The sequence below is a fragment of the Coffea eugenioides genome, chromosome 8 (genome assembly GCF_003713205.1).
Source record: "Coffea eugenioides isolate CCC68of chromosome 8, Ceug_1.0, whole genome shotgun sequence".
NCBI classification, from domain to species: domain Eukaryota; kingdom Viridiplantae; phylum Streptophyta; class Magnoliopsida; order Gentianales; family Rubiaceae; genus Coffea; species Coffea eugenioides.
In genome coordinates this window covers 31,533,304-31,543,275 of record NC_040042.1, presented here as the reverse complement: position 1 = coordinate 31,543,275, position 9,972 = coordinate 31,533,304, and the positions used below count along the sequence as shown (strand labels likewise).

Below are 9,972 nucleotides of genomic sequence, written 5' to 3'. Positions count from 1 at the left end.
GTGGGATGTGGTTAGATCTTTCTCTGATAAACGAGACTTTACTAGATTTTCACTGTCAAAATCACTAAACTTTATATTTAGATCCTTACCTATTATGATTTCCGAAAATTGATTAGATTTTCACTGTCAAACCTTACTAGACTTTGCATTTAGGTTCGTCTTCAATGAAGTGACAAATTAATGACATAATTTTATAAGCAACTTGACTTGCATGTCTATCTAACTCGACATTTTAAAATTTTTGAAAATTCTAACAAAATAGGCAACAAGAAGAAGATCATAATGGGCAACAGAATTTACAAGATTTTTCTATGGTTCTTAAGCTCAACAAAGAGAATAATTTAGTTGTTACTAGCATTGTAGAGGATCCAAAATTCAATTCTCGAAGTCAAAAGACATTTGGGAAGAAAATAAGATAAATAGTCAATAACTAGTTTAGAAAGTAACCCTAAAATTGTTAAAATTGAAAAATCTAAAATTCAATAAATTAGAGTTAAACAACATCAAAGTTTTAAGCAAATAAAATTAGCATACCTTAGAGAGATAGTGCTAAGCACCTCGGACCCTCGGTGATGACACTTGTAGCAGTAAGGATCGTGGCCATTTGTAGAAGCCTAAAAGGAGAAGGTTTGGTGGTGTGAAATTGAAAGAGAAATTTGGGAAGGTTTGGTGGTGATGAACTTGATGATAGCTAATGGACGAGTGGTAGTGGTGGCAAGCGACGTCGGCAATTAGGAAGAAGTGAAGATAAAAAACTTTCAACTTTATGACGTTGGACTATTCGAGCTAACAAAGGCTAAAGGAAAGTGGAACAACTGGAAAAGGATAGGAATTAGAATAAAAATTGTAACAATACTAACCCTAAATTTTGTGAAATGACCATTAAGCCCATGTTGACGAACGATTGTTTAAACTCGCGACCACGCTCGTGTTTATTCGATTACTTATCGAGTCAAAATATTTGTTCAAACTCGGTTCATATATAATTTTGAGCGAACCCTTATTGAACACGAACGAGCCTAAGCGAGCTGAGCTAACAAACAGCTCGATTCGTTTAACTACTCTAATGAGAATATATCTTTCAATTGCAATGACCACACTAGTATGAGACAAAATTATAGTAATACATGTGAGGGACCACAAAAACACCATTACTACTTAGTTAACATATAGTACTTAGTAAAAATAAGCTTAAAGCACACTAACAAACAATGACCCATGTTCAACACAATATAATCTTGTAAAGAATCTTATAAACAACCCAATTATTGCATCAAAACGACAAAAAACAAAAAATGGTCACAATCAGCCCGACATTAGACCAACGTAAGGACCACATGCAATAATGCCCCAGTTTGAAAGGTGAGTTTTTTGGATGTTTGTCTAAAACTTTACTATAGGTTACTGTAGAAGTTGTAAGAAAAATTTTTAGGATGAAAAACTTTTTGCTTTCTTTTTCTTTTTCTTTCTTTCTTTTTCTTTTCTTTCCTCTCTTCTTCTTCTCCCTTCCCCCTCCCTCGGCACCTCTGCCTCTGACGAGAACCAGCAGCCATGTTTCCAATTTTTCCCTTTTTCTCTCCCCCTCTTCTCCCTCTCCCTCTCCCTCCCCATTGCCCTTCGACGCCAGAGAATTGCAGCCATGGATTTTTTTTTTGCTTTTTCTCTCCCCCCTCTCCTATTCCTTTCCCGCCACCCTCCCTCTCCCCCTAGTTGCGATCTGGTCGTCTCGCAGCGGTCTTGCAATTTTTTTTCCTTTCTCTGCCCCTCTTCTCCCTCTCCCTCTCTCCCTCTCCCTCTCTCCCTCTCCTTTCCCCTCCCCCTCGCTCCGACGCCAGAGCTTGCAGCCATGGATTTTTTTTTTTTTTTAGCTTTTTCTCTTCCCTTCTCCTCCCCTCCCCTCCCCCTCTGCAAGTCTAGATCAAGATCCCCCAAATCAGCATGGCCTCTTTCCTTTGCACTCGCTACCTTGTGGCCACCTAGGTCCCTGGCTTTGCTTTCTTGTCCGGAATAGAACCAGCTTTAGTTCCGAGGACGAAAGCCTTTTTTTCTGGTTGATCCAAATCCTAAGCTTGGGAAGGGGTGCTTCACCGTCTGCCTGATTCAGTCTTCCATTGAGAGATGGGTGATCCATCTTTGAATTCACATTCACCATTTCCGCTATCTGGGCTTAAGCTTTGCCAGTCATAATTGCTTTGCCCTCCTGAGACAGCGAGAGCCCGAAGTAATTCATCCAATCTTTGAAGGCTTGAGAGAACGGCGACCAGATCGCAGCTAACGAGAGGGGGAGGGTGGCGGGAGAGGGAGGGGGGAAGAGGGGATGGGAGGAGAGGAGGAGAGAGGGTGAGGGAGAGGGAGAGAAAAAAAGAAAAATGAGGAAGGTCGGCACTGATTCCAGTGCCGGAATAGGTGACCGGCGCCGGGAGCGGTGGTGGAGGTGGTGGCTGGCAACGGAGGACGTGGTGGGTTGGGTGAGGGGGGAAAAAGAAGAAAAGTTGAAGGAAAATTTTTTTTAAGTGTGTAGGTTAAAAATTTTGATAAGTTTTTTGGGGTTCCTGTAGCAAAAGTTGTTAAAAAACTAGTAGCATACAAACTTGTAAAAAACTTGGGGTTCCAAACAGGGCCAATATATTCTACAACAACCATAGAAATACGCATTCTAAAACCCAAACTACAAGTACGAACAAGCAGATCCACATAAAATGGTAAAAAGTTGATTAAAGAAAGAAAAAAGTAAGGCTTTGCATAATACCTAATTTGCTAAATTTCTATAAAGATTCCACCTTGATTTAGATTCTTCAAAGCGTCATTTTCTCACTTTTGGTGTGCCTTTATAGTGATTCCTCTTTGCTTTCTTCGTCAATTGCAAGAAAAAAGAAAATTTTTTTGCATACTCAAGAATGGAGGTTATGAAGAACTAGTCCCCTCTTTTCTTTTGCCCTAATTCTAAACAAATATCCTTTTTCATCTTCCTACTCCACACGTCACAATGGGTCCCCACCAAAAGGGTGTTTTTGTTCATTCAATTATTACTTGAGGATGCAGTTGTCATTTCAGTGGTAATGTATCAAAGGAGTTAGAGTGCAAAGTGCCTATAAACATATTTTGAAGTGTATTGTGCAACAGCTATAAAAGTTCTAGGGGTTTTCCGCATTTATCCCTTTCTCTTGCTTTTGGAATAGACCCAAATGTCAAGGTCAGTAGATGTCATTCCTACATCCATTCGACCTATATGAGGAGAAAAGCTAATTCTCCATAGACGATATAATCATATAATGGCTATCACTGTAGAAGATATAACCTTATATGTAGATAATTCTCCATAGAAGATATAACCACAAAAGCCAATCCTCCATAGAAGATATCTATGACTAACATTGTAGTACTTTTTGTGATATGATATACATGAGATAAAAAGATCGATTAGGGATATAAAAAGGTGTTTAAAAAATATGTTTATCATGTAAGTGAAATTTTTTTTGCAAATAAGATGACATCCAAACAAGCCAAGTATTTGTCTTCACTTTTATACTAATCGAGAAAAAAAAGGACAAACTTTACTTTGCATCCTTGAACTTGTATCATTTTCTCACCTTACACCCTAAACTTCAATTTTAAAAACCTTTGCGCTCTAAATTCTCAATTTTGGACATCTTACATCTTGAACTCTCAAGTTTGTCCTATTTAAAACCAGTCAATAGCAATTGTTGCAAAATTAATCACATAGAGGATCCAATAAGTCAATAATAATGTCCTGAAAGTAATCAAAAGGTGCTAAGATATGATAGCCCAAATAAAATAATATATTATCATTAATTTGCACCATCCTTCATCTCGTTAATTTTGCTAACAATATTAGTAATTGAGACCATATGAATAAATGATAATATGCTAAAAACAGTTCAAAAGAGTTAAAAGATCATAGTTGGAACAAAAGGATAGATCATTATTAAATTTCATTGCCCTTTATCACGTTAATTTTGCGAATATTATCATTGATTGAATTTAAATGGGAAAAATTTAAGAATTTAGGGTGTAAAATATCTAAAATTAAGGTTTAGGATGCAAAGTGAGAAAGTGATACAAATTCAAGAGTGCAAACTAGAGTTAATCCAATAAAGGAAAAAACAAAGATTTTAAAGCTACTTCATATTTTGTTTTGTATTGAATAACCAAAAACATTAAATTGAAAATAGGTTTGATTGTGCTTTACTCCCTTGAACCAGCCTTCTTAGTTGGGGGAGAAATGAGTTAAGTGTTTCAAATGAAAGAAATGTAAGTGAGAGGCTAGGTTCGAACATTTTCACTTATACTAAAATAAATAAATAAATAAATAGAACCTTCTTAGTTTCACTTTACTCACTCAACCATATTAATAGAAACTTTTAATCTCCTTTAAAGATCACATCAACATTTACAAATAAAAAAGATGACATGCATTTGTTTTGGACACAAATGGCCTTTATAGAATTTCGCATTTGATATCTTATCTTATTTTATTTCTAGTCACTCGCCCTATCATTTTGATTATTTCTAACTTTTAACGATATGAATATTTTTAGAATTGTTGCATTTTCATTTTGAAAAATATGTTTGTTTGGATGGTAAGTTATTTGAGATTTTTTGACTGTAGCACTTTTTGTGATGTGATGTATGTGAGATGAAAAGGTAATTGGGAAGGTAAAAATGTGTATTGGAAATTATAATAATGATGTAAGCAAATATACTTGGGGAAATAAAGGCCAATCCAAACAAACCAGTTGCACACCCATTTTTGTTAATTATACTTTCATTATCATTTTAATCGTATAGATTTCATTTATTAGATTATATGATAAAATAAATAGTGAGAGTGGAAATAACAAAAAAAAAATGGGATGACAACATTTTATTTTATTTTTTACAATTTATGTACTATTTTAGAGGATATTATACTTGACAATGACAATTAACGTCCACTTCTTAAATTTTACAGCTAGAAAACTTCCATTCTTCAAAGATATTTCCTCTTCGGAGTCCTTCATAGTTTCCAGACACACATTCAAGGACATCGGTAAGCAGATAATTCCCAGTTTCCCATCTTTAAAATTTCTACTACTTATCAGCTCTCTCTTAGGCAATTCAACAAACATATAGTAGTCATGCAAGTTAATATATTTTTGCTATGATTTCCCCTGCATTTCACCACTCTTATGTTTCTTGAATTTCGTCTCATAATTCCTGTATGGCTGTGATTATAGTCTGCTCCTCAACAATTTGTTGTAGTAATTTCAGTTGCAGAGGTGCAGCTGAGGCTATACCAACTGTCAGCAAACCATACGGTTTAAGTTACAATGTGCCTTTAGGAGGGACAAAGATTGGAACTTCGAGGCTTTTCCCATGTGGGTCTATGTTGAGGTGGAAGAAAATCATGAAAAAGCAAGTGGGTATTTCTGGGTTTGGAATAAAAAGTTCATATGATGTTGTGGTTGTCAATGGAAAACTCAAAAAGAGTATGTCTCCTGAGGAAGTTTTGGGGGTTTTGAAGCCAAAATCTGACCCAAATCAAGCCTTTTCTTTCTTCAAATTCGTTGCTGAATTGCCTACTGTAGTTCACAATACAGAGACATGTAATTACATGCTTGAGCTTTTGAGGGTTCATAAAAGGATAAATGACATGGCTGTGGTGTTTGATTTGATGCAAAAGCGGATAATATATAGGAGTTTGAATACCTACTTGACTATATTTAGAAGTCTTAACATAATTGGAGGGATTCGGGAAGTGGTGGTAGCTATTGAGAGGATGCGAAAAGCAGGGTTTGTGTTGAATGCCTACTCGTATAATGGATTGATACATTTGGTTCTTAAAGAAGGGTTTTGGAGGGAAGCTTTATGGGTATATAGAAGGATGGTCTCAGAAGGGCTTAAGCCTAGTCTTAAAACCTACTCTGCACTGATGGTGGCATGTGGGAAGCGAAGGGATACACAAACAGTCATGAGGTTGTTGGAGGAGATGGAGAGCTTAAAATTGAGACCCAATGTTTATACTTTCACCATTTGTATTAGGGCACTGGGAAGGGCGGGTAAGATCAATGAGGCATATGGTATTCTTACAAAAATGGATAAGGAGGGTTGTATGCCTGATGTAGTCACTTACACGGTTCTTATTGATGCTCTTTGTGATGCTGGAAAGCTTGACATTGCAAAAGAAGTTTTCGCAAAGATGAAATGTGGAAGGCAAAAACCTGATCGTGTAACTTACATCACATTGCTGGAAAAATTTGCTGATCATGCTGACCTGGAATCTGTTAGGGAATATCTGTGCAAAATGGAAGCTGATGGTTATAAAGGGGATGTTGTTACTTTCACGATACTTATTGATGCTTTGTGCAAAGTGGGAAATGTTGATGAAGCATTTGCCACTTTGGAAACCATGAAGGAGAAAGGACTAGCCCCTAATCTACACACTTACAATACCTTGATTGGTGGCCTTCTGAAAGAAAATAGGTCTGATCAGGCATTTGAGCTATTTGGTAGCTTGGAATCATTAGGCGTGCAACATACTGCATTCACATATATCCTGTTCATTGACTACTATGCAAAATTAGGTCAAACTGACAAGGCTCTTGAAACTTTTGAGAAGATGAAAGCTCATGGAATTGCTCCAAATGTTGTCGCTTTCAATGCATCTCTGTATGGCCTTGCAGAATTGGGTCGGCTTAAGGAGGCAAAAGATACTTTTAATGGAATGAAAAGGAGTGGACTTGTACCTGATTCCATCACATATAACATGATGATAAAGTGCTTTGCCAATGCAGGAAAAGTTGATGAGGCTGTTCAGTTTCTGAATGAGATGATTGAGACTGGCTGTGATCCAGATGTTATCATTGTCAATTCTTTAATTGACATGCTTTACAAGGCTGATCGTCCAGATAAGGCGTGGGCAATGTTCCGCAGAATGAAGGATATGCGGCTTGCTCCTTCAGTTGTTACGTACAACACTTTGTTGGCTGGACTGAGAAAGGAGGGCAAGTATATAGCAGCTTTTCAGTTATTCGACAGCATGAGTGCACGTGGGTGTCCTCCCAATACAATAACATTCAATACTGTTTTGGATTGTCATTGCAAGAATAATGAGGTTGACTCAGCTGTGAAGATAGTTTATCAAATGACAGAAGTTAAATGCTATCCTGATGTTTTTACGTACAACACAATCATTTCTGGGTTAATTAAAGAAAACAGGTTGAGGGAAGCATTCTGGTTCTACCATCAAATGAGAAAAGTGTTGTACCCTGACTCTGTAACTTTGTGCACTCTCCTTCCTGGTATCATGAAAGAGGGTTTGATTGATGATGCTTTTCACATTGTCAAGGATTTTGCTCACCAAGTTGAAAGTACATTAGACAGATCTTTCTGGGAAAATCTAATGGAAGGAACTATTTGTGAAGCTGAATTGCATTACTGCATTTCATTTATGGAAAAGTTACTTTCTGATTGTCTGTGCAAAAATGAATCGATCATGGTACCTATTATTAAATTTCAGTGCAAGCAAAAGAAAGTCCTTGATGCTCATAAATTGTTTTTGAAAGTCAGAAGGTCATTTGGGATATTACCGACACTAGAAATACATTGTGTCCTAATTGATGGCCTTCTTGAATTTCATCATAAAGAATTGGCTTGGGAACTTTTCTTGGACATGAAAAAGGCTGGTTGTGCTCCTGATGTTTCCATATACAATTTGTTGCTTGATTATCTTGCGAAGTCAGGAATGATTGATGAACTTTTTGAATTGTATGAAGAGATGCGTCATAGAGGATGTACGCCTGATACTGTAACGCACAACATACTCATCTCTGGTCTTGTTAAGGCTGGTGATGTGCACAAGGCCATAGATTTATACTATGATATGGTAAGTGGAGGCTTTTCTCCCACTCCCTGCACCTATGGTCCTCTTCTAGATGGTCTTCTCAAACTTGAAGATTTGGATGGAGCAAAGAAATTGCTTGAGGAAATGATTGATTATGGATGTCTACCTAACTCTGCTATATACAACATCCTTATCAATGGATTTGGTAAGGCAGGGGATGTGGAAAATGCAATTTCATATTTCAATAGAATGCTTAGGGAGGGAATAAGACCTGACTTGAAATCTTACACCATTCTAGTTGATTGTCTTTGCATAGCTGGAAAGGTGGAAGATGCAACTTACTATTTTGAGGAGTTAAAGTCATCTGGCCTTGATCCCGATTTGGTTTCTTATAACCTTATGATTAACGGACTTGGAAGATGGGGAAAAATTCATGAAGCTTTGGCTCTTTTTAGTGAGATGCGCAGCAGAGGAATTTCTCCTAACCTATATACCTACAATTCTCTAATTCTCAATCTTGGAGTTCTGGGGATGTTGGAGGAAGCAGGAAAGATGTTTGAAGAACTAAAGGTAGCAGGTCTTGAACCGAATGTTTTCACTTATAATGCTCTCATTAGAGGGTATAGCATCTCTGGGAACCCGGATGGAGCATATGAAGTCTTTGAGAAGATGATGGTTGGGGGATGTAGCCCTAACAGTGGGACATTTGCTCAGCTGCCTAACTAAGTCCAGATTACATGCTTATAGGCAATGCTAATGTAGCTTACTTTTCATCTCCATCCCTGGGGACACAGCTGCAAGGTATTGCAGCTCCTTTGAGTCTCTTTACATCGTGGCAACCTTTGATCAGTACACCAACAAGGAAACAATTAAAAGGACATTACTTCTTGTGTTCTGATTGAATGTATAGATATGTGTATTCTACTTATGCGATGTAGTCAGCTAGTTTGACTTCATCTCATTTAAAGTTTGTTTTATCTGTATACTTGTGTTATTGATGCAGGATTTGAAGAGTATACTTGTACAGCTTCATCCTGATACAGGATTTGAAGAGTATACTTGTACAGGATTTGAAGAGTAATTACTGGTTGCAAGCGTGTTATGATTTCATCCTGTTGCAGTCAAATCATACAGCTTCATTCTGACTCTATTTGTTGATTCAGCTACAATGCCTTGAAAGGTTCTACTGCACAGTCATAACTATAAAGTTGATGTACATTTTGATGGTTTCTGTCCATTATGAATATCTGATCCTGTAAAATATACACCTTAATTCTCTGATGTAATATGCAAAATCTGTTTTCTTGTCTATACTACAATTCATGGCTCAGGTACTGTCAGTCTGCATTTTCAGTCTTATTTCTAGTAGAAGTACTGGGCTCTGGTTCTCTGTGTCATAATCTTCATAGCCTGAAGATATTTGTCCCAGTGAAGTGTGTCCTTGGGCTTTGGTTGAATAGTGATATAGATCTACACTCATATTAGTCACTGGAAAATGATAGTTATGATTTTAAAAATTATAGTTTTGTTGCTCGGACTTACAATCGCTTAAGAAGGTTTTCTCTGCTTTAAATTTCTTTTGTTGCCGAAAATTTTTTGTCAAAATAATTAAAAAAATTTTCCTAAACTTTTGTTGCCTGAAATAATTAAGCAATTCATCAAAACGAGAACCCATGTGGATCTGAACAAGACTTGCAGACCAATAACCTAAATCCAGCGGTTCTTGAAAGAAAAAGAAAATAAAATGCACGTATATGCTGCTGTCAAGAGTCCTATGCCAATCTCTGGTTCCATTAGAATAGGACAGATATTTAGATGTACTTTGTTTGTGCAAAGGAAAAGAATAGTTTGACTTTTGTTCTATTCTGCCAATACTTCGAGCATGACATGATATTATTGTATTTATCTGTTGCTTTCATGGTACAGCCATTAGCTTGATAGGACAAAATGCAGGTATAATTTTATCTCTGGCTGAAAATATGAAGATAGTAAAATCATGTTCAAGTAGCCTAAATCACATGCTCCAGTCGGTGTATGATCAGAGAGGAAAATGCACAGTTTTTCACAACCCAAATCTGTAATTGCGATTCAGCAAGATGAAGTGAAGAAACCAGAACAAAAATTGAGCT

General features: G+C 36.9%; 1 protein-coding gene across 2 annotated transcripts; it reads left to right on the top strand.

The window, feature by feature from the left end:
* Nucleotides 1-5,047: 5,047 nt before the first annotated feature.
* LOC113781320 (pentatricopeptide repeat-containing protein At4g31850, chloroplastic) lies at nucleotides 5,048-9,271 on the top strand. Of its 2 annotated transcripts, none has more exons than XM_027327238.1 (2): nucleotides 5,048-8,644; nucleotides 8,887-9,271. In XM_027327238.1, the coding sequence occupies exon 1, from the start codon at nucleotides 5,222-5,224 to the stop codon at nucleotides 8,567-8,569; it is 3,348 nt and encodes a 1,115-aa protein (XP_027183039.1). In that variant the 5' UTR covers nucleotides 5,048-5,221; the 3' UTR covers nucleotides 8,570-8,644; nucleotides 8,887-9,271. The 2 variants fall into 2 exon arrangements, with proteins under 2 accessions (XP_027183039.1, XP_027183038.1); XM_027327237.1 differs by having other exon boundaries at nucleotides 8,847-9,271.
* The last annotated feature ends 701 nt before the right edge of the window (nucleotides 9,272-9,972 follow it).